This window comes from Dromiciops gliroides, chromosome 4, assembly GCF_019393635.1.
Source record: "Dromiciops gliroides isolate mDroGli1 chromosome 4, mDroGli1.pri, whole genome shotgun sequence".
NCBI lineage: Eukaryota > Metazoa > Chordata > Mammalia > Microbiotheria > Microbiotheriidae > Dromiciops > Dromiciops gliroides.
Genome location: NC_057864.1, coordinates 301563305 through 301587831, shown reverse-complemented (window position 1 = coordinate 301587831; position 24527 = coordinate 301563305). Strand labels below are relative to the sequence as shown.

At 38.9% G+C, this 24527-nt stretch overlaps 1 protein-coding gene across 3 annotated transcripts in view; it reads left to right on the top strand.

The window, feature by feature from the left end:
* Nucleotides 1-11896: 11896 nt before the first annotated feature.
* The window catches only part of HMGN3 (high mobility group nucleosomal binding domain 3), a 67205-nt gene continuing 54574 nt past the window's right edge, over nucleotides 11897-24527 (top strand). For all 3 annotated transcript variants that reach the window (XM_043963540.1, XM_043963539.1, XM_043963537.1), the window contains exon 1: nucleotides 11897-12084. In XM_043963540.1, coding sequence (XP_043819475.1) covers nucleotides 12070-12084 — 15 coding nt within the window. In that variant the 5' untranslated portion in view covers nucleotides 11897-12069. The remainder of the gene's footprint in view (nucleotides 12085-24527) is intronic.

Below are 24527 nucleotides of genomic sequence, written 5' to 3'. Positions count from 1 at the left end.
ACAGCCATTTGGGACCCTTAATACAGGGGAAAAGAGTCCCACAGACTTCAGAACTCCTGAAGGCATTGCTGTATTCCCCCAAAAACATTTCATATTCATAATGATGATCCTGAGCCACCAAGAAAAGGTTAAATTATGTTCTAGATGCTGTAAAAAGGCATGGGAATACCTTTGAGAAAATAATAATAGCTCACATTTATACTGCATTTTGTTTGGCAAAACACTTTGCATCTGTGCTATTTCATTTGATTCTCACAACAATCCTGTAAGTCAGTATAACAGGTCTTATTACATCCCTTTTCAAAAAAAGAAACTGAGGCTCAGAGAGGTAAAAAGATTTGGTCATGGCTAGGTGTCACAGTGGATATAGCATCAGGCCTACAGTCAGGAAAACCTGAGTTCAAATCCGGCCTCTGGAACTTATTAGCTTTGTGACCCTGGGCAAGTCACTTACCTGTTTGTCTCAGTTTCCTCATCTATATAAGGAGCTGGAGAAGGAAATAGCAAACAACTGCAGCATCTCTGCCAAGAAAACCTCAAATGGAGTTACAAAGAATCAGACATGACTGAACAACAAAGAACAATAAAAATTATATGTGTGTATATATACATATACACATGTTTACATATGTCTATGTGTTTATACATATGTTCATATATACACTTGTGCAAACATATGTATATTTTTGGCAAGCATCCTCTTTCTTGTGTCATTTGGACTTTTGGCAGCTATGATTTATAACTTGCAAGGATGTCACAAGCCCATGATGGATGATGGATGTGTATATAAATTACATGTGGCTTTTAGGATCACAGCCAGTTGACTGAGAGTTTTCCATTGCAGAATAAAGAGTTCGAGCCTTAGGCTAAAACTCAAGCCTGACCCAGGGAAACTTATTTTTATTGCCTCTATTACCTCTCACCTGCCTTCTGGAGAACTAAGACTGCTATTAACAGAGCTAAATTTTTAATAACCCACAAAAGCAGAATGAGGCTTTCCTGTATGACTCATATTCCCTCTCCCCCAAATTTAGATTTGAGTGCCTCCACAAAGAAAAGGAAAATGGAGTCTTCTGCCCAGGCCAGCTGTGTAAGCTCCAACAGGCGGCGAGAGGAAGAGAAGGAGATTGGGCTGGCTTTCATCGAATGGGTGGAGTTTTGCTCGCTTGCCTTCTTGGAGAGCCTGCTGTTAAAGCAGAGGAGGTGTGAAGAAGGGAGCTGGGTTAGGGAGTGGCAGAAAGGAGACCTGAGTACCCAGGGCTGCCAAACTCTAGTGCAGTCCTGTTTGAGAGTGTGCTAGAAATGGGGCTAGAAATGACAGAGCTCTGGGGCTCTGAAACTCCCTCTGAGGTTGGCTTCTAGCACCTTGGAGCAGGTTGCTGTGTCCCTCAAGCACTTCACCCACCCTGGGTGCCCTCTCAGCGAACTCTGAGGATTTCCCCCTCCCTTAGTTTCTCCTTATCCAAACCAGGCATTAGGGAGCCAGTGACCTGGCAGCCATGGCTGGCTGGGCCAGGGTTGTGCAAAGTCTGGTGCTGGCTTATCTGGAAGGACTAATTCATCTGCAAATGGCCAACGGAGAGTTTCAAACAGCAGATTAATCACATCCTGGGAGCTTAGACAGAGGCAGTAGCAGGGGCAACTGTTGCACAGCACAAGAGTTGAGACTGAAAAAGCAAGAGGAAGAAGTGGGGTGTGAGAAGTGGGGAGAAAGAGGTTGGAAGGAATATCTGCAAGAGAATTTAGGTCTGATTAAAGGCCCTTGCATAATGCAAGTATGAGAAGGAAACAGGGAACAAAGTGAGACAAGGGCAATATTCCTGGCCGAGATTTCAGATGGTTTCCTGTGCCCCTAGATAGTAATGCAGTAACAAGGACCCATTTATAGAATAGCTTTTTTTGTTTTGTTTTGTTTTGGTTTTGCAGGGCAATGAGGGTTAAGTGACTTGCCCAGGGTCACACAGCTAGTTAAGTGTCAAGTGTCTGAGGCTGGATTTGAACTCAGGTCCTCCTGAATCCAAGGCCAGTGCTTAATCCACTGCGTCACCTAGCTGCCCCTAGAATAGCTTTTTAAAAAGTCCTAGAGACTGCAGTATATATATATAAGCTTCAGTACAAAATTTGACATGCTACTTTCTTCTTTCTTCTCCTACCTTTCTTCTTTTCTTTCCTTTCTTCCTTCCTTCTTTCCTTTCTTTCCTTTCTTTCTTTCCTTCCTTCTTTCCCCCTTTTCTTCCTTCCTTCCTCCCTTTCTCCCTTCCTTCTATTGAATACCTGCCCTGTGCAAAACGAACCTTCATAAGGCCTACACATTGGACCATGGACAAACATGACCTTGAAGGGTAATTGAGTTTAAAAAGAGCTTATCTCAAGACTAGTTAATTCAGATTATCCCAAGAATATTAGTTGATGAAACTGTGGAAAGGGAACAAATAGACCTGAAATGGAACAGATGTGTTGGTGTTTCTATGGTCATCTTTTTAAAAATTCAATGTTTTTATTAAAACTTTCACATTGAGCATCAATGTAGCACAGTGGAAAGATCGCATAATTTTGGAGTCAGAGAACCTTGGGGAAAAACATGTGAGCTTTCTGGGCATATTTCTTCATCTATAAAATGAAGGGATTGGACTCTAGGTAATCTCTAAGGTCCCTCTGGGTTCTAAATCTATGATTCAAGGTAGTAACAATTTACATTTTAATTAATTTCAAAAGCATAAAGTAAAATAACTTTTCAATAATTGCTCTTTGGTGATCTGTCTTCATCATCAACCAGTTCACTGTGATTGACTGCCACCACAGTATCTATTGAACTGAGTGAGAAGCATAAATGACACTTGAGAAGATGGATTTGGAAAGAGTGCCTGGACCTAACCAAATAAATATAGGAATCTGTAATGTGGGTCACATCTTTTTAAATTACATGGATTGATCTTGAGGGGGAAGATTCAAAAGAATGTAAAGGAGTCTAGTTAATATTACCAAAATTAGATGACAAAGAAGACTGTCACCAATGACCCACATGCTTATTTTTAAATGTCTGTAAGACCTTTAAGAGAATAACCTATAAACATATTAAGAGTATTCTTTATGAGAAGAGAACACAGAAGCTCTTACAAACTACTATACCAGGTCATATTTTCACAGTCACAGTTGATTGAGAGGCATAGAGAACATTGCTGTGTGTTTTAATTTCAAAAAACTCATTTGACTCAGTTGAGCAAAATTCAACCTTAAAAGACCTCCTTAAGCTGACTCCCGTTTTCCTAAAATCAATAGAACATGCTATAAAAGATATAACCATGGAGCTATCTTCAATCAGCTGACTGCCACTATCAAGCTAGAAATATATGTCTCCTGAAGGTGTTCATCAATGTCATGGAGATTATCCTTTCATGGGATTCCTTTTGTGTTTGGACTCAACTAGGCTGCTACTGAGGTCCCTTACAATTCTAAAACTGTGGTTCTGCACATAGCAAAAATTAAACATAGCTCCTTCCTTTCAAAGGTCTTTATAACATAGTTAGGGGCAAGACCAACCAAAAGACAACCTAATAACCTTTCAATGACCTCAGAAAAAATCCCTAAAATAAAAGTTACAAACAAGTAAATGATCAGCAATGGTGGAAGTACTTTACACGGTGGTAGTACCCTAAATGGATGAGAGGTGAGGACTCCCATACCTCTAAATACATTCCCTCTTTTTTGGTCAAAGATTTTATTCCAAAGAGGGCAAAAGGAGAAAATGTCTGTACTCTGGTCTGCTACCAACCTCAAAATATTGATTAATATTGGTAGCCTATTTACTAAAGAACAATGATGCACCCCAAATTACCTAGCAATCAGTGTCCCTTTTCTCCCTCTCATCAGCAATTTATCATTATTTGGGCCAAAAGATTCCTTTTAACTTCATATATGTTTAAGAGAAAGATGACTTGCTAGCATTGAAAAGGTTCACACCTAGAATTTTTTGTTCTTTCAGGTTTAAGACAAGGATATTTAACTCAGAGGAAGAAGGATCAGGCAGTTGCTATAGCCCTAGCTCATATCTCACATCTTTGTACAGAATTGGTGATGCATCAGAGGTCAGCAAAGATAAACATAATATGGCTTTTCTGTCAGTCAAGCCAGGTTCCTTACTAAGGTTATATCTTATTCATAATTACCTCAATATCATTGCTGGTTATCCCTTTGCCTGCAAAGTTACCTCCTTTCTACCTCTCCAAAACTTTTCTATTCTTCAAGGCCCAGCTCAAAGCCTATCTTCTCCATGAACTCAATGGTCTCCCTCTTCTCTTGACACCATAAACATTTAAATACATATCCTTTAGTATTGTCAACCAGTTGTTTCGTGATTATCTTTTCTTCCCAACTTGATTGTATGTTCCTTGAAGGAAACAATGGTGTCTTATATTTCTTTTCTACTTCCAGGAGCCTTTGGTATAGTGTGCATGCTCACCAAAGACTTCTTGGTTGCATGATCAAATACATATCTGTTCTGTTTGTATTTTGCATATATCTACATATGTTCATTCTGTCTCCTCTGTTAGAATATAAGCTTTTTCAGGATAGGGACAGTTTCACTTTTTTCTATGTAATTTTCTAGAATAGAACATGGAAGTTGTTTAACAAATGTTTATTGAGACACACATATATGAGATATATATGTACATATACATGCATATGTATATTCGTATGTATGTATGTTTCAATAAACATTTGTTAGATGTTAAAGCTCTGTGTGTGTGTGTGTGTGTGTGTGTGTGTGTGTGTGTACAGGGCTTTATTTGGTACATGCCCAGATCACCTAAAATGGCACACCCACATTGGAGATACTAGGGATCTGTTTCTAGAAGATGACAATACCATGTGGATGGCAGTAACCTCCATGTTAGGTGATCTGGGCATATGTGAACCAAACAAAACTCCACATAATAATTAGTAGAATGAAGAGAAGGCATAGGGCAGGGATTAAGCTGACAAATTAGAGAATAGTTACTGCTAATCAAAGTATCCTAGAGGAGGTAGGCCTCTGTTTAAGGCTGCTTATAATCCTGAGAATCTGCAGGAAACATTTACCTACAAACAGATGCAAACATACTTGAATACACAGTGACTATGTTTTGCATTTAGAAAAACCTGCTCTGGGGACACTGTGGGATATGTTAACAATGTTCTCTGACCCACCCTGATACTGGGCACCTCTCTTGGATTTATCAATTCCCCCTCACTGATCTGCAAACAATCCTTCCCATTCTAACCCCACCTTGATCAGGCAAAGTGAAATGGGTTTTTGCATACTGTGCAGATTCCCTTGGATTTGAGGTCCTTTGGAAATGGAAATGTAAAGGTTTCCAATCATCTAGCAAGTACTCTTTATAGTTGCTTTCATGGAACAGGATTCTTCTCTCTTTCCAATACCAGCATTTAAAAAAGCAAAAGATCTTGGGGCTCTCCTCAGGAGAAGGATGACTTGCTAGAGTGAGAAGAGGGTAAAGATCAACCTGAATTCTTCTATTTCCAATTCTCCTGCTGATTTATGGTGTAACATTGAGCAAATCACTTGTCTACTTTGGGTCTTCTATAACTATAAAATGAGCAACATAATACATTTCAGTTTTCTCCATCTGCAAAATGGGCACAATAATAGCCCTGATGTAAGGCAAAGTGAATATTTGTTTGTAAAACTATTAGGCTTGAAAAGTGTCTGTGTTGAGGCCAGATTCGAATTCAGGAAAAAGAGTCTGACTCCTGGGACTCTATCCACTATGCCACCTAGCTGCCCCAATGTGGGTACTATTGTATTAAATTTAATATGTACTAATGAACTGGCAGTCATATGGTTTGAGTGATGGGCCTGGAGTCAAGAAGATCAGCATTCAAATTTGTGCTCAGACATTTATCAGCCCTGTGATTCTGGGTAAGTCATTTAACTACTTCCTGCCTCAGTTTCCCCATGTGCAAAATAGAGATAGTAATAGCATCTCCCAGGGATCTTGTAAGAACACAGTGAGATAATATCTGTTAAATGCTTTGCAAACCATAAAGTGTTATAAAATACTAGTTATTACTATTATTATTCTCTATTACTGAGGGACTGGACAATGAGTCCTTATAAGCATGCACAGTGGGGCTGTCTTATACAGTCCACCATATGAACTTTGGAATATGTGCAAGTATTCAATAATAATTTCCTCTCTCCTTTCTGTGTGGTGAAGAAAAGGATTGTTGATTGGCTACTGAGTTGGAATTGGCTGTACATTCAAAAAACACTAACCCATCAAAGTAAACTCTATGCATTTTTTCCTGCCTTCAGGAAAGAGCTACTAAATGTCTCCATATTCTTTGAAATCTATGAGGGCTAGGGGGAGGGAAGAGGGAAATGCATCAGTCTGCCCTCAGTGAACATGCTCAAAAGGACTGGGCTCTTTGGCCATTCCTCTACTATACTTAAAAAAACAAAATAAAACAAATTATACATAATAGAGATTTGTGGTTTCTCATACCAATAGATAAGTAAATAAACAAACAAATGGATGAATGAATAGATAAATAGCTAAGTAAATTGATGGATGAATAAATTAGAAAATAAATGAATGAAAGAATAAATTTTAAAATATACAACTAAATGTAAAAGTTAACCATTATGTGTTTAGGGATAAGATATGACCCTGCAGTGGAAATCTCTCCCTTGACCCTGCTTTTGATAGTGTGAAAAACCTTTTCATGCTTATTTATGTATCTATTTTTTATGCATAATGGAAGCTCCTTGTATTAGATGACAATCTTTCTATTTCAAACTAGGCATAAGACATAGCCCTACATAAAAGTCCCATTCTCTTTTATTATAATGGTGTGGAAGTAACCCTCTGTTCTCTAAAGCTGTCCAAGTGGACTACAAGTTCTGGCACATCCTAACAACTGAGAAAAGTTTCTAGTTTGGGTCTTGATGATTGACTGTGTGTGTGTGGTACAAAAACTAATCTATCTCATAATATTTCCTATTACCTATGTAAGAGAATTGTTGGGAACAAGGTACTTTGTTTAACCTTAAAGCACTATATAAACATGAAGTAGTATTATATTGTTAATAATATAATATGGTATGAAATAATGACATGTCATTATTAATTATATAATTACAAATAATTATATACTTCCATAATTCAAGGTTCTGTAATTTTGTTGATGCAATACTTCTCTCCATTAACACACATTACAACCTCACACTTCCTCCACCCCGTATAATTTAGTAGATGGTCTTTGATCATTTCTCTAGCTAAAAATAATTTAGCCCCCTCTTAAGCCTCCCTGAGCTTAGCTAGGCTAGTCCTTGGAAAGTACACAGTGCCATTTCTTTTTTTTTTCTTTTTTTTTTTTTTAGTGAGGCAATTGGGGTTAAGTGACTTGCCCAGGGTCACACAGCTAGTAAGTGTTAAGTGTCTGAGACCGGATTTGAACTCAGGTACTCCTGACTCCAGGGCTGGTGCTTTATCCACTGTTCCACCTAGCCGCCCCCACAGTGCCATTTCTAAAGGGATTCATACTTTCAGTCTTTCCATCTCAGTAGAACCCATCTGCACTGCATTCATAGAGCTCTTTCAAGATGAATAAACAAATGAATAAATAAGATCAGCTCTACCCAAGTTTAAGTACTGGAAATAATTATATATAATTGGGGTAATCAGAGGAACCCCCCCACTTCCCTCCCATCTGCTCTGCCTACAGAACTCCCCATGGAGCATTTCTGGTGATTGGCCCTTTCCAGTGGGCCCCCTGATCACAATAATAGGTGGCATTTATATAATCCTGTGAGGTTTGCAAAGTGCTTTACAAATAATATCTCATTTTGTCTTAACTTCAAAGCTGTTATTATTATTCCCATTTCACATTTGAGGAAATTGAGGCTCAGGGTCACACAGCTGGCAAATATCTGAGGTCACATCTGAACTCAGGTCCTACTGGTTCAAGTTCAACTTTCTATCCACCCTGATGGAAAGGATGTGCACAATCAGAAGCTTTCAGATGGTCTTTATGTATCTCCTCCCCTCTTCCACACGGTGGGAGGAGTACCACATCAAAGAAAATAGATGAAAATTGCTGAGCTAGGAAGAACAGCCCAATCAGGAGACTTTTAAAAAAGTGATTGGGGGCGGCTAGGTGGTGCAGTGGATAAAACACTGGCCCTGGAGTCAGGAGTACCTGAGTTCAAATCCAGCCTCAGACACTTGACACTTACTAGCTGTGTGACCCTGGGCAAGTCACTTAACCCCCATTGCCCCACCAAAAAAAAGAAAGAAAGAAAGAAAAGGTGATTCAGCTCTCTTTAAATTTTTCTCTCCCCATCTGCAAGTTGTATGGGGACTCTGAGCTTCTACCCTTAGATTTCATGTGGGAGAGAGTAGATGGGGGTTTTCTTCTTCCCCTTCTCACCAATCCCCCTTCCCGCAAACATGTTGGCTGCTTACATATGGCATTGAGCCCTTCTGTTGGCTAGGTGAGCCCTAGCTGCCTCTCCTGCTTTGTGTTTCTTTTCTGGAGCACAGATGACTAAACAGAAATTCTGAAATGTGTGGTTCTAGCTTTGGCAGCTTGCTCACAAATTTGAGAAGTCTGGAGTCACTGAAAACTTTCTATGGCCGGAAGGATGAGGTGCTTCCTGTGACTACAAAAATGCTTCTCAGAGAAGAAGATGACCACCACCAGGGCAATGAGTACAAGCTATGTACTATATGGACCTTGAGGGAGTTGTTCACATGGTACAAAGCTAAAGTGAAGGAAGGTAAAATGGTTTTCAGCAATCCCAGAAAATATTTCATATTTTTTTGTTGTTTTTAAGTATCAACTTCTTAGGGAAAGTATAGGAGTTTGGGGTTAGGGTCAGTTAGTCAACTAGCATTTATTAAACTCTTACCATGTGACAGGGCAGCTAGGTGGCTTAATAGATGGAATGCCAGGCCTGAAGTCAGGAAGACTCATCTTCTTGAGTTCAAATCTGTTCTCATACACTAGCCATGTGACCCTGGACAAGTCACCTAACCCTTTCTGCCTCAGTTTCCTCTTCTGGAAAATGAGCTGGAGAAGGAAATGGCAAATAACTCCAGTTTGCCATGAAAACTCTAAATGGGTCATGGAAAGTTGGAAACAGTTGATAAACAAAATGTGACAGGGACTATGCTAAAGATTGAGAATACAAAGAATGACAAAAATCATGGTCCCTACCCTCAAGGTGCTCACATTCTAGTGGGTAAGACAACATGAACATAACTAATATAAAAATACATATTTTCAGGAAACCAAGCCTTTTCACTTTCCAAGGATTATGACATACCTATGTCATCTTTTGTCAATACAACACTTTAAACGTTTCTTTTGTATGGTTGCAATAAACAACCGTCTATACCTGTTGAAAAGATGCCCTGTTAAAACCTTTTGGAAAAACTTTAGACAGGGCCATACCTGATCTTTAAGTGACTTTCCCTAGAACTGGGGATTCGGGTGAGGGTGGGGGAAACAGGTGCTATAAAGAGCCAAATACAATGAGTAAAAGAGGTCAGACTCCCTCAAGAATGAATCTAGAGCTAGAACCCCTTAGTGGAAGAGGGAGCTCTGAACTATCTCTGAGCCAATGTGCTTTGTTACATACATGAGTTTAGTATTTGTGCGCAGGTATATCCTAACAGGAGTTCATCCTCTTTCTACCATGCCCTTAAATTGTAAAAACTCCCATTGTAAATTTAACTTTTTGACAAGGAAAGAAATTAAAATTCCACCTTCTGAAAAGAAGTCTTTCCCAGTCCTCCTAAATCTTAGTATCTTCTCTCTGCTATAATCTCACATACATCTTTTTTTGTTGCCTCCATTAGACTGTAAGTCCCTAAAGAGCAGGGACTGCTTTTTGCTTTCCTTTGCATTTCTATCACTTAGTATAATGCCTAGCACAAGTCAGTTTGCTGACTTTATGACTTGAAATTATCATTGTTATAAGCCTTTGTTGCCCCACTTAAAATTTTGTGCTAACATTGATAATGTCCCCTTGATAAAGTTTACATTTGACTTAGCCTTAGTGAATATTACTCCCTCTGGTTAGATGACATCTGGAGTATTGTGTTTAGTTATGGGTACCAGCCAGTAATAAATCAGTTAACAAGCATTTATATGCCAGTCATGATGTACTACATTTTAGGAAGGACATTGATCAGCCAGAGAATGTGGAAAGGAAGGCAACTAGAATGGTGAAGGGCCTTGGGTTCATGTCATGGAAGTGAGAAGGGTATCAGAGCCACCTTCAAGTATTTGAAAGGTTGTGATGTGGAAAGTAAGCCTGTTCTGCTAGGCTCCAGGGGGTAGAATTAAAAACACTAGTTAGAGGTGGCAATAATGTGAATCTAGGTTTGACATAAAGAAAATCTTAACAATTAAAACTATCTCAAAGGGGAGTGGGCTGGCTTAGGAAGTAGTGGATTCCTCCTTCACTTCAATTCTTCAAGCAAAAGTTGGACAACTTATTCTATTGAAGGAGGCATCTCTGTTTAAGTATGTCTTGGATTATTAGTCCTTGTTGTCCTTTTCAACACACATTTGGTAACACCACATTCATTGATTGATAATTCACTAAGAGTTCATATACCTGAGTTTGATAGAGATTTAGAGACATTGAGGAATTTCCCACCTTTTCAAAAAGTTAATATTGTGTCAGGGTCCTTAACACTCATACGCCCCAACCCCCTCCAACCTGTTCTTCCTTATTCTAGCCTCTAACTGTAGTATGGATCCCTTTTAGTCTCACATAGGATCTTAAAGCTGGAAGGGAGCAAAAAGATTATCTGGTCATTCCCTTCAGGGGATAGACATATATCTCCAAGAAGCATAAAGTACAGCATGACCCTATGGTGCAATGGAGAGACCTGTATTTGGAGTCAGAAGACCTGTGAACAAATCTCAGTTCTCTTTACACTTAGATAAGTCACTTAACCACTTTTTAAAACCACTCCAAACTCCCACTTTAGGGCCCTGCCATCTTCATGCATTGCCATCCCATGACAATGTGGTTGTGTCTTTCTGCCCTCCTCCCACCCCCAACTCCCATCCCCTCTTAACTGGCTCCTAAAACGGTAATCAAATTAACACTACCCAGGACACTCCTCCCTTGGCCACCACTGTCCTTTATGTGTAGTCTTCACCAGTTAGAATGTAAAGTTTAAGACTTTGCTTATATTTTTATTCCCAGAGTTTAGCATGGTGCTTGGCATATAATAGGCTCTTAATACAGGCTTCTTGTTTGTTTCGTTTATTTATAAATTGAGGAGATTGGTTTCTAAATGATTTCTCAGGCCCCCTTCCAGGTCGTGATTCTAGGAGACTTTTTCAAGGTCACAGACCTAGTCAATAGCAGAGTGAAGAGTAGAACCGAGGATTCCATCATAGATCTATCGAAAATCTTGCAAGTAGCAAGATCTTAATAATTGTTGCCTTATTTCCTGCAGGGGATGGGGGCTGTAGAGACTTGTTGCCTGCCCCATAGATGTTTACATTCTATAATCTCCGTCTCCATACTTGCTCTCTACTCCTCCCCATCATGGCCACAGTCTCTCCAGGCCGTTGAAACCCAGGGAAGCTGGCATCCGCATAGTGAAACTCCTCGCTCCGTACCGGGCTACAAGTTGAACCGGGCATGCTCTGTAGCCAGGGCAGGCGTTGGGTAGCAAGTAGACTGCCCCAGCCTTTGCCCAGAGAGTACAACAGCTCCGAGCTCTCTGTGGAGGTGGGCGTTCCCCGTCCTGGAATTTAGAACGCGGCGGTAGCCAATGGGAGCGAGTGGCTGGCTAGCTTGTAGCGTTATTGGAGGTGTTGTGAGTGTGAGGGTGTGCTAGTGACTGGGGCGGGGGGGGGGGGGGAGAGCTGCGGTCGGTCGGTGTGGGTCACCCGAGAGTCCCCGTTGCTGGTTGCCGCCGCCTGTGAGTGCCCTGCGCTTGTGTAGCCGCAGCAGCACCAGCCGCCGCCGCCGCCGCAGCAGCAGCACCTCCAGCTCCATTGCATTACTTTTTTGCAGCCCAAACAGGGGACATTATGCCGAAGAGAAAGGTAAGCCTTGCAGCCCCGGGATGGTTTCCATAGGCTCTTTTTAGAGCTTGGCGATGGGCTCCCGAATCCCGGTGCTGAAATAAATGGTTCTGTGGTTAAACATTGCACTGTCGCCAACACGCGTGACTACAAGAGCCCGGGATTGTGGGGTCCACATTTGTGTCTCTGCCTGTTGCAGATCTCCATCCTTCTCCTCCCTCCTTCTTTCCCTGCTGCCTCTTCCACTCCCAGATTCTTCTCCGAGGGCTCGACACTTTCTCTGCACCATGGGGGAGGAGGGCTCCTGGGTTCTTTCCCCACACCGACAACCCTAAATCTTTGGGGAGATCTCTTACCATCTTCTTCCCCCTCCCTAACTCCCCTCCTTTGCAAACTACCAGCTTGTGGTTGGTATGGGGTGGAGGGGAGAAAGGGAGGGGGAAAACAAATGCAAACAAAAAAAGCGAGACCCAGATGTGGGGGGCGGGAGGGAGGGGAGGATTAAGTCCCTCCAGATGTGCGGTCTCTTGCTGGCCGCCCTGCGCCCCCAGCCGCCCGCTCTGGGCGCGGGGTTGGCTCCCAGGTTCGAGCAGGGGAAAGCCATATTTAAAAATCAGCTGCGCCCTCCTCCTCCTCCTCCTCCTCCTCCTCCTCCTCTTCCTCCTCCTCCTCTTCCTCCTCCTCCTCCTTCTTCTCCTCCTCCTCCTCCTCCTCTTCGCCTCTTGTGTGACAGACCCGTATGTACCCACTCTGGTGCGTGTCAGTCTGGGCCTGAGCCCTCAGGGAGAAGGAGACGCTCCCCTAGGGCTCGCTGCAGAAGCCGCAGAGTTAACATGGAAGGCTGAACGGTGCCGTTTCTGCAGCCCAGCATCAGGGGTTGGAGCTCGAGACTTGGAGTAGGGAAGGGACAGTGCCTGCAAGCTCTCTTTCCCGCCCTCAATTTCGCGCTCTCCCTCTCTAGTAGAAACTGAGGCTTTTTTTTTTTCTTCCCTCCCCCAATCCCCCTTGGTTCATCAGTTCTTTCTTCCCTCCCCTGCGGAGATACTTTACTGTCTGGTTCCCTTTGCGTCCTCCCTTGCTCCCTCCCTCTCTCTCTTCCAAGCACCACCATACTTTACTTTTTCTCTGTTAAGCTTTTCCCCCTGTGGGGCCCAGGCTGCTGCTGCAGTCCCATGTGAGGGCAGGGATGCTGCCTTGGAAAACGTGTGTGCGAGTGTGAGAGACAGCTGGATCAGGAACAGCCTAGGTGCCGCTCTACTTGTCACACCGTGGATCAATCTGAATATAAAACGGGAAAGAAAGTTAAAAATCAGAGCCTGCTTATTTTGAATTGAATAATTTTTTGTGTGTGCATATATGTGCATCTGTATTATTTATACACACAAAATTATTTGTACACTTTCTTTGTATATACATGTGTGTATATATGTACACATATTATGTGTAAATACACTGAAATTTCAAGTCTCATCCCTGATATATATTTTTTGTGTGTGACTGGACAAGTCACTTAACCTCTTCTTGTTCTAGGCAGCTCTCTTAAGAATATAAGTTGTGGGGAAGGTATTGATTTAAAGTGGTAGAGGGAGTTTCCTCATCCGGTAGTTTCCAAATGGAATGAAATCACAAATTCAATATCTATCTATCATCTATCTATCTACATACATCTATCTATCTGTCTAATCCATCATCTATCCATCTATCTATCTATCTATCTATCTAATCTATCATCTATTGATTCTATATCTATATATCTATATACCAATCATCTATCTAATCTAATGTGTTTATAATTTTTAGGTCTATGAGCTGAGACACGTTGCCATTCATTATCAAATTAGGGTCAAATTTTGAGCAGGAAGGGACCTTTTGACTAGAAATATCAAACTAGCCCTTGTAGCCCACAATTGGGCTCCCAAGTTTGGCCGATGCCAGATTAAAATGTAATTGGGGGGCAGCTAGGTGGTGCAGTGGATAGAGCACTGGCCCTGGATTCAGGAGTACCTGAGTTCAAATCCAGCCTCAGACACTTAACACTTACTAGCTGTGTGACCCTGGGCAAGTCACTTAACCTCAATTGCCTCACTAAAAAAAAATGTAATTGGGAAATATTTAACAAAATAAACAATAAAACAGATAATATTAACATGTGGTTTTCTAAATAAGTATGCCCCTTGCAAGAATCCTTCTGTACAGTTTAGTGGATCAGTTTCTATTTGGATTTGACAACACTGATCTGGATCAACCCCTTCCTTTAGTAGATGAGGAAACTGAGGCCCAGAGAGATTAAACAATTTGTCTGTCCAAGGTTACACAGTCAGTGAGTAGCAAAGCAGAAATATGAACCCAGGTCTTCTGATTACAAAGCCAGTGTTTATTCTATTTCACCAGAGTCCTCCCAGATACATAATATAATTTTAAAATAATACAAAAAATTTGCTCTTAGTCAAAAAGTTCCAGTGGCTCTCTACTGCCTCTGGGATAAAAGACAGACTCTTTTGTTTTACATTTAGAGTTCTTGACAATTTTGCTGCAGGCTTCCTTTCCAGGCCTATCACACAGTTAGAACCTCTAAGGTCTTCACTGCTCCAACCAAATGGCCTATTTTTCAACCATGACATTCCATCTCAGTCAAGCCACCTGGCCAACAAGGGCATATTGAGGGTTTACTATGTTCCAGACACTGTACTGTGTAAGAAGTGTACTTTGTAATGTGGGAAACAGCTTGTTAACATAGAGATAAAAGATAGAGAGTAGATACATGCTGTTGTAAATTTCAGAGGGGAAGGCACAAGTAATCCAGGGGGGTTGGTGAAGGCTTCCTTCTCAAGGTGGGATTTCAGGTGAGTCTTGAAGGAATTCATCCAGGGAACCTAAAATGGTAGAATTGAGAGGTCACAGCATTCCAGATCTAAAGGACAAAGGCATGGGGATCTGAGATAAGTTTTGCATGGGAGGAACTTTGCTGGTTTGCAGAATGTGTGTAAGGGAGTAAAGTGACTGGAAAGGTAGGAAGGAGCTTTAAATGTCAGGCATGAGATTCTGTATTTGTTCCTAGAGTCACTGGAACTCATTAAGCAGTTCATGTTTCCATGACTTTGCCCCCAAATCTGGCATGTACTCCCTCTTCTCCTTCACCACCTAGAATCACTAGCTTGCTAGTGGAGCAAGAACTTTCAGCCTCACACACTGCTGAGGTGTTTGCCTTAAGACTTAGAAAATCTCCCTTATTGCTTTTCATTGCCTTGGGCTTCTTCAATCCAACAAATATCGATTGTGTCCACTGTATTCCGAGAGGTTTGCTAAATAATGAGGCAGTATAGACAAAAATGAACATCGCCCCTACACTCAAGGAACTTAGATTCTAATGGAGGTGTATGTATATAGAGAATACAACATGTATGTAAGAATAACAAGGAAAATTGAAGAGAGCAAAAGTAATAACTAATTAGTCCATCTGGGCAATCTTCACAGAAGAGTTGGTACCTGAGAGTCTTAAAGGAAGAAAAGGAATACTGAGAAGCAGAGGTAAAGGGTAATGTTTTCTAAGCATAAAGAATGGTTTCTTTGAATGGACAGATGAAGGAGGTGGAATGGAATGGAAGTAGAAAAGATTGAGTGGGACATAGCATTTCTAATGAGGGAATAGTATGAAATAAGTCTAGAAAGGTAGGTGGGAACCAGATTGTGGAAGGCCTAAAATACCAAGTTATGGAGTTTGTTTTCTATCCTATAGCCACTGGTAAACCAACTTCTGAGTGAGTGGGTTATATGCTAATTTAGGAGTATTTATTTTGGCATCTATTTGGAAGATAGATTAAAAGAGATCATAAACAGGGAGACTAGGTGAGATAGGCATAGCATAAAGGATAGGGATTTGGTCAATATTAATATTAATACTTACTATTAATCCTTTTTAATATTAATACTTACTAGTCATCTAGACCCTGGGAAAATCACTTGGCCTCTCTTTTCTTCTCTCAACTGAAGAAAGGTATGTGGGGGATGTGGATTGGATGGGCTGCTAAAGTCCCTTTCAGTTTTAAATCTATGCTCCTAAGTGATGAGGGCTTGAAATAGAGTGTTGCTGTATGAGTGAAGAAAGTGAGATAAATGTGTTGTTGGTAGAATCAACGAAACTTTGCAATTAGTAGGATGTGGAGGAAGAGAGGAGAGAGAGAGAGAGAGAGAGAGAGAGAGGGAGGATGATTTTAAGGTTACCAACCTGGAGGATGAGAGGGACATGATACCCTCAACCAAAGAGCACAGATTTAAGGAGTATAAATTATGAGTTTTAGTTTGATTATATTAAGTCTGAGTTCGCTACAACAAATTCAGGAGGAGATGTCCAGCAGCAGTGATAATACATAGCTAGAGTTTAGGAGCAAGATTAGGTTTGGTTACTTAGATGTGTAAGTTCATTTATTTAGATGTGACTTGAATCCGTGGGAGCTAAAGATGTTTCTAAAAGAGTTTGTTTAGAAATAAGAGAGAAGAGGACTCAGGACAGAGCTCAAGGGGAGATCTGTATTAAGATCCATGATGATTTACAGAAGAAGGCAGATGGGTAAGAAGAGAAGCAGGAATAGAGTGGCGTCACAGGAAAAAAAAAAAAACTAATATAAAAAAGCATTCAGAAGAAGGGGGTAGGGATGATTAGGAGTTTCAAAAATTGCCAAGAGAGGTCAGGGAAGATGAAAACTGAGAAGGAATGTCCGGTTTAGCAGTTAAGAGATTGTAGGTAGCTTCAGAGTGAACATTTTCAGTTGAATTTGGGAACTTTAAGGGAGATTGCAAGGGATTGAGAAGTATGGGTGATGAAGAAGAGACATCAAGTGCAAGTGGTGTTTTCTAAGAGTTTGGCCATAAAAGAGAAGAGGGATATACCATGTAGTTTGAGGGGATAGTGGAGCCAAATAAAGGGGTTTTCTGCATGTTTTGTTTTTACAGATGGGAAGATGGGATAGATCTGAGCATGTTTGTAGACAAAAGCCATTCATTTGATGGGGGAAGTGTTCAAAGATGAGAAAGCAAGCTCCTTGAGGAGATAGGATCAAGGTAGAAAGGTTGGCAGTGACAAGGAGGAGGAGCTTCTTTTCCTTTCAGGAAGTAAAGGAGGAGTGGATGGGTGGGGGTAAGGTAGAGGAATTGTGATATATGGAGTGAGGAAAAGAACAGGGAGCTCATGGAAAACAAGCTCCATTTTCTCAGTAAAATAGGATGCAAGAACAGCTACTGGGAGGGAGTAGAGGAAGCATTAGGGGTTTGAAGAGATAAGGGCAAGTTTGACTGGGAGGAATAGAATCTAGGAAGAGTAAGTTTTGCCACAAATCAGCTAGTCACCATTTGCAATTAGATCATAGGATCATAAAGAGCTGGAAGGGACCTCAGAAGTCATACCTATAGTCCAACTATCTCATTTCTTCCAGATGATGAAAATGAGGCCCAGGGAGTTTAAAGTGACTTGCCCAAAGTCACACAGGTAAAAGTGTCAAAGGTGGGATCTGAACCCAGGTTCTTAGATTTACTCTTTGTGGTGGACCTAATTAACATGATAATAGATACTGAGAGCAATTTTTTATAGTAGATTGGGTTGTAGGTTCTTAAGATTTAGGGAAACAAGACACCATCAAGATAATCTTGTTATAAGATCATAGAGGGGTTGTCTGATCCAAGCCCCCCTTTTATTTTTAAATCAATTAACTTTTATTAAGCTTGTGGTAGGTATTTGTTGTAGGTGTGAAGCCAACTTAAATGCATTAAACACCCAGTCTCCAGCTCTGTTATTTTATAGATGAGGAAACAAGGCCCTAAACTAAGTGACTTGTCCAAGGTAATACATGACAAACCTCACATTTGAACTCAGGCTTTCTGACTCCATATTCAGTTTTATTTTATAAATAATGAAACTGAGCTCCAGAGTGAGTGACTTAACCAGGTTCACACAGGTAGTAAGTTAGTAAGTAGCTAAACCAGGATTCTCTGATTCTAGGGCTCTTGACAATACAATTTAAGATTTCCCCCCCATAATCTTTCAGAAAAGCAAATACAGGGAAACTGAATTCTATAAGAACTTATCAAATGTGGCTCATATGCCCATCCCTAGTACAGGATATCATGGAGAGAAAAGAAATAGAGAGGTCCTTCTTGTCAAATTGCTTATAGTCTCATTTGCGATTTAAAGCTAATAGCTAACAGTATGGGACAGTGCATGTGTGTGTTCAAACATGTGTCATATTTTAAATACTTAAGAATAGAATAGGAAAAGGAGGTGCAACTTAAGCCGGGTCATGGAGATTGGGTAAGATCTGGGTAAACCAAGAGAAGCAAGGTCACTTTATTTGGCGTGGCACTTAAAAACATTTCTTGTTGGAAAAAGTGATGGATTGTAGACAGTGGTGCACTTGGCTTTGAATCTTGTCTCTGCTCTCCACTACTGATGAGATTATGGGGAAAATCAGTAAACCTCCCTATGCCTCAGTTGCTTTACACACTTAAATAAAAGGACTAGACTAAATGATCTTTTTTTTTAATTAATAAAGTATTTTATTTTTTTCCCGTTACATGTAAAGATAGTTCTCAACTTTTGTTTATACAAGCTTTCCAATTTCAGATTTTTCTCCCTCCCTCCCCTCCCCCCCTAGACAGCAGGTAATCTGATATAGGTTTTTATATATATATATATATATATACACATACACACATATATATACCCACACATATATATGTACACATATATATAAATATATACATATATATACATAATAACATTAAACATATTTCTGCACTAGTCATGTCATAAGAGAAAAATCAGAGCAATGATGAAAAACCTCAAAGTAGAAAATCATCAGCACCAAAAACAAAAGAAATAGTATGGTTCATTCATCATCTATATTCCACAGTTCTTTTTTTTTTTCCTAGATTTGAAGATCCTCTTCTATCATGAGTTCCCTGGAACTCTTCTGTACCATTGCATTGGTGAGAAGAATAGAATCCATCACAGTAGATCAACACTCAATGTTGATGATACTGTGTACAATGTTCTTCTGGTTCTGCTCATCTCACTCATCAATTTTGTTTTTGTTTTTTTTAATTTTTGCAGGGCAATGAGGGTTAAGTGACTTGCCCAGGGTCACACAGCTAGTTAAGTGTCAAGTGTCTGAGGCTGGATTTGAACTCGGGTACTCCTGAATCCAAGGCCAGTGCTTTATCCACTGTGCCACCTAGCTGCCCCTAGACTAGATGATCTTTTAAAAATTACTTTTATTTATTTTTTATAGCTTTTTATTGATAGCGTTTGTTTTTACACTACTAGATTTTTCCCTGTATTCTTTCTTACTCCCCTCCTAGAGAACCATCTCTGACAACAAAGAATATCATTTTGATTTTTTTTTGAGATCTTGAACCTGACAGATAGCTACCAACATGAATATTTCTGTATGCAAAGAACAGAGAGTACTGTTTGTGAAACCATGGATCTCTATTATGTATATCTTGTTTTTAAAAAGAGTATTAGTTAGTTCAGCATGTTAGTTTAAAAGCTGTCCTGCTGGTCTGTGACTCTCTCTGGATTTCCTTCTGTTATTTTATGTGCATTTTAAAAATATTTCTTTTTTTTTCTTTTTTTTGGCAGGGCAATGGGGGCTAACTGACTTGCCCAGGGTCACACAGCTAGTAAGTTTCAAGTGTCTGAGGCCAGATTTGAACTCAGGTCCTCCTGACTCCAGGGCCGGTGCTCTATCCACTGCCCCCATCCCTCAGTCTTAAAAAAAATCTTCCCTTGTAACAAATGAGCATAGTCAAGCAAAAAATAAAATGAAATCTATCCACACACATCAACCATGCCCAAACATATATGTCTCACATTACATTTTCAATCCATTTCCACTGGTCTTCTCTAATGATAATGAGCCAGAGTTGCTTAGTGTGCCTCTCTTTCAAAGTTACTTTCCTTTAAAATTTTTACAATCATTGCATAAATTATTCTCCTGGTTCTATTCACTTTACTTTTCATTAATTCGTATAAGTCATTCCAGTTTTCTCTGAATTTGTCCCTGACTTAAAAAAAAATAAACATTTTTATTTAAAGTTTTAAGTTCCAAATTCTATCCTTCGTTCCCTCCCTCCACTCTCCCCTCCCTGAGGAGGTAAGCAATCAGATATAGATTATACGTGTGCAAGTATGTAAAACATTACCAAAAGAAACACTGAATAAAAGAAAAATGAAAGAAAGTGAAAACAGCGTACTTCAGTCTGTATTTAGTCAATTTCTTTGGAGGTGGATAGTGTGCTTCATCATTAGTCCTTTGGAATTGTCTTGGATCATTGTATTGCTGAGAGTAGTTAAGTCAGTCACAGTTCTTCATCAAACAATATTTCTGTCACTGTGCACAACATTCTCTTGGTTCTGCTCACTTCACTAAACATCAGTTCGTATAGGTCTTCCAGGCCTTTTTGAAATCATCCTGCTTGTCATTTCTTATAGCACAATAATTGAATTTGTCCCTTTCATCATTTCTTGTAGTAAAATAATTTCATTATATTCATATGCTACAATTTGTTCAGCCATTTTCTGTTGATGAATACCTCCTTAATTTCCAGTGGTTTGCTACAAGAACTGCTATAAATATTCTTGCATGTATGGATTTGTTTTTGGTTTGATCTCTTTGGGATATATGGCTAGTATTGGTATTGCTAGGTCAAAGGACCTCTAGGCATAGTTTAGTGATTTTGCAGGGTATAATTCCGAATTACTTTTTAGAATGATTGTAACTATTCACAGATCCAGTAATAGTTCATTAGTGTACTTGTGTTCCTGACCTGCTCCTCTCCTCCTCCCCAGCAAATGTCATTTCCCTTTCCTGTCATCTTTGCCAATCTGATGAGTATAAGGTGGAATCAGTTTTCTTAATTTGCATTTCTCTCATTATTTGTGATTTGGAACATTTGTTCCAATGGTTGTTAATAGCTTACATTTCTTCCCTTGAGAATTGCTTGAAACATTTAAAACCATTTATCTACTGGGTAATGGCCTTATTCTTATATATTTGAATTATTCCTCCCCTATACTTCTTCTTTTTTTTTTTTTTTTTTTTAGTGAGGCAATTGGGGTTAAGTGACTTGCCCAGGGTCACACAGCTAGTTAAGTGTTAAGTGTCTGAGGCTGGATTTGAACTCAGGTACTCCTGACTCCAGGGCGGGTGCTCTATCCACTGTGCCATCTAGCTGCCCCTCCCCTATACTTCTTAACATCAGACCTTTATAAGAGAAACTTGCTTCAAAGCTGGTTTTCCCCCATTTAACTCTTTCCCTTCCAATTTAAACTGCATTGATTTTGATCGTGCAGAAACTTTTCCATTTTATGTAACCAAAATTGTCCAGTTTATTTCCTGTGATCATCTCTATGCCTTGTTTGCTCAAGAACTTTTCCCTGATCCATAGTTACAAAAGAGATCTCCTTCCCTACTCCTATCTAGGTCATATCCATTTGTAGCATATTGTGGTGTTTGGTATGAAATTTTGGCCTAATCCTAATTTCTACCAGTCTGCTTTCCTGTTTTCCCAGTTGTTGTCGTTCAGTCATTTTAGTTGTGTCCAACACTTTGTGACCCCATTTAGGGTTTTCTTGGCAAAGATAGTGAAGTAGTTTGGCATTTCCTTCTCTAGTTCACTTTACAGATAAGAAAAACTGAGGCAAATAGGGTTGTGACTTGTCCAGTATCACACAGCTAGTAAGTGTCTGAGACACTTGAACTCATGATAACGTAAGTCTTCTTGACTCCAGGTGTAGCCGTCTATCCACTGTGCCACCTAGCTGCCCTGTTTTCTCAGAAGTTTTTGTCAAATACTGAGTCCTTATCCCATGATCTGTGTTCTTTGGATTTGTTGAATGCTATGCTATTATGTTGGTTAATTTCTGCAATTTGTATAACTGGTATGTTCCATTGACAAAACCTCCCTATTTTTAATCAGTATCAGATCATTTTGTTGATTACTGCTTTATTGCATAGTTTGATTTCTGGTGCTACATAGCCCCCTTCCTTTCCATATTTTTTCATTATTTCCTTTAAGATTTTTGACCTTCTGTGCCTCCAGGTGAATTTTGTTGTTTTTTTTAAGCTCTCTAAAATAATCCTTTGACAGTTTGATTGGCACAGCACTGAATAAATGAATTAACTTAGGTAATTATTAACATTTTTATTATATTGGCATGGCACAACTATGTGTGATTAATATCTCTCTGATTATTCACATCTGCATTTATTTCTGTAAAGAGTGTTGTATATTCAGAGAGTTTCTGTTTGCTTCTTCTTAAGTAGACTTAAGAATTTGAAATGTTCTCTGGTTATTTTGAATGGAACTCCTTTTTCCTGTCACTTCCTGTTGGGTGTTATTGGTAATATATGGAAAAGCCAATGATTTACATAGTTTTGCTTTCTATTCCAATATTTTGTTGAAGTTGTTTTTTATTTTAATTAATTTTAGCTAAATTTCCATGGTTTGCTAAGTAGCTTATCATATCATCTTCAAAAAGAGATGATTTTAATTCTATTTTTTATGTGATTATTCTTTTAATTTCTTTATTATTGTCATATTGCTGTAGCTCGTATTTCTGGCACTGCATCAAATAATGGTGGTAATAATGGACATTATTATTTTACCCCTGTTCTTACTGAAATGCCCCGTGATGTTTTTCCATAGCATATAACAATGACTCTTGGTCATAGATAAATATTATTTACTATATTTAGGGAAAGCCCATTTATTTCTGTGCTTTCTATTTTTAATAGAAATGGTGGTTGCATTTTTAAAACAGTTTTCTCTGTATCTATTGATATGATTGTGTAATTTTTATTGATTTTTATTAATATGAATATTATAGTTGTCTTAATATTTAACCAGCCCTGTATTCCTGGTATAGATCCAATTTCATCATAGTATATAATCTTTTTAATATGTTACTATAGTCTCTTTGCTAATATTTTATTGACTTTTGCATCAATATCCATTAGAAATATTGGTTTTTAATGTTCTTCCTCTGCTTTATCTCAGCCCCTGTTTAGTAATTAAAACTATATTTTTGTCATGGAAGTATTTTGGTAAGATCATTCCCTAATTTTCCTATTTTTGCAGACAATTTAAGGAATATTGAATTAATTGTTCTTTGAATGTTTGATAGAATTCATCAGTCCATATCTTTTTTTTCCCCTTTGGGAGTTTATTTATTGGTTGTTCATTTTCCTTTTCTGAGAAAGAGCTCTCTAAATTTTCTATTTCTTTTGTTAATTTGAGTATTTTATATTTTTATAAACATTCATTCACTTTATTTACATTATGAGTTGTTTGTTTATAATTGGACAAAGTATTTTCTAATAATTTCCTCTATTGCCTTTACATTTGTTATGAATTCTTTCTATTTTTTTTTAATATGGCAGTTTGATTTTCTTCTATCTTTTTAACCAGGCTAGCTCATAGTTTTTCTGTTTTAAAAAAATAGCTCCTAGTTTTATTCATCCTTTTTTTGGTTTTGTTTTGCTTTTGCTTTCAATTTCATTAATCTCTTCTTTGATTTTCAGAATGTCATTTTGGTGTGTAGTAGAAGTTTCTTGATTTGTTGCTTTTCTGTTTTTTGTTTGTTTGTTTGTGTAGTTGCATGCCAGATTCATTGACTTGTTCTTTCTTTTGTTGATGAAAGGTTTTAGAGATACGAATTTTGTTCTTAGAACTTTTTTGGATGCATCCCAAAAGTTTTTATATGTTGTCACATTATTTTGTCATTTTCTTTGATGCAATTATCTATTGTTTCAATGATTTATTCTTTTGATTAATTCTTTTGGAATAAATTATTTAGTTTTCATTTAAGTTTTTTTTGTTTTTTTTGTTTTTTCTTTTTTTTAGTGAGGCAATTGGGGTTAAGTGACTTGCCTAGGGTCACACAGCTAGTAGATGTTAAGTGTCTGAGGCCGGATTTGGACTCAGGTACTCCTGAATCCAGGGCCAGTGCTCTATCCACTGCGCCATCTAGCTGCCCCTAGTTTTCATTTAAGTTTTAATCGTTTTTTTCCAAAGATCTTTTATTAATGATCACCTTTATAACATTGTGGCCAGCAATATATTTAATAGTTCTTTTCTGTATTAATTTATGAAGTTTTATGTTCAAACACAGTCAATTTTTGTAAAAGTATCACCCACTATATATATATAGAGAGAGAGGGGGGGCACTAATAGATATGGACATCAGTATGTACAATATATATAATACACACCTGTGTGTATGCATATCCATATATATTCACACATATGTGTGTATAGACATATCTGTATACATGTAAATATTCCTTTCTATTTCCATTCATTAATTGCCAGAGATATATCTACTTTTTCTAAAATTTTACTCAGGTCCTAAACTTCTTTATTATTTATTTTTAGTTAGATTTAGATAAATTGAAAAGAGGTACATTGAA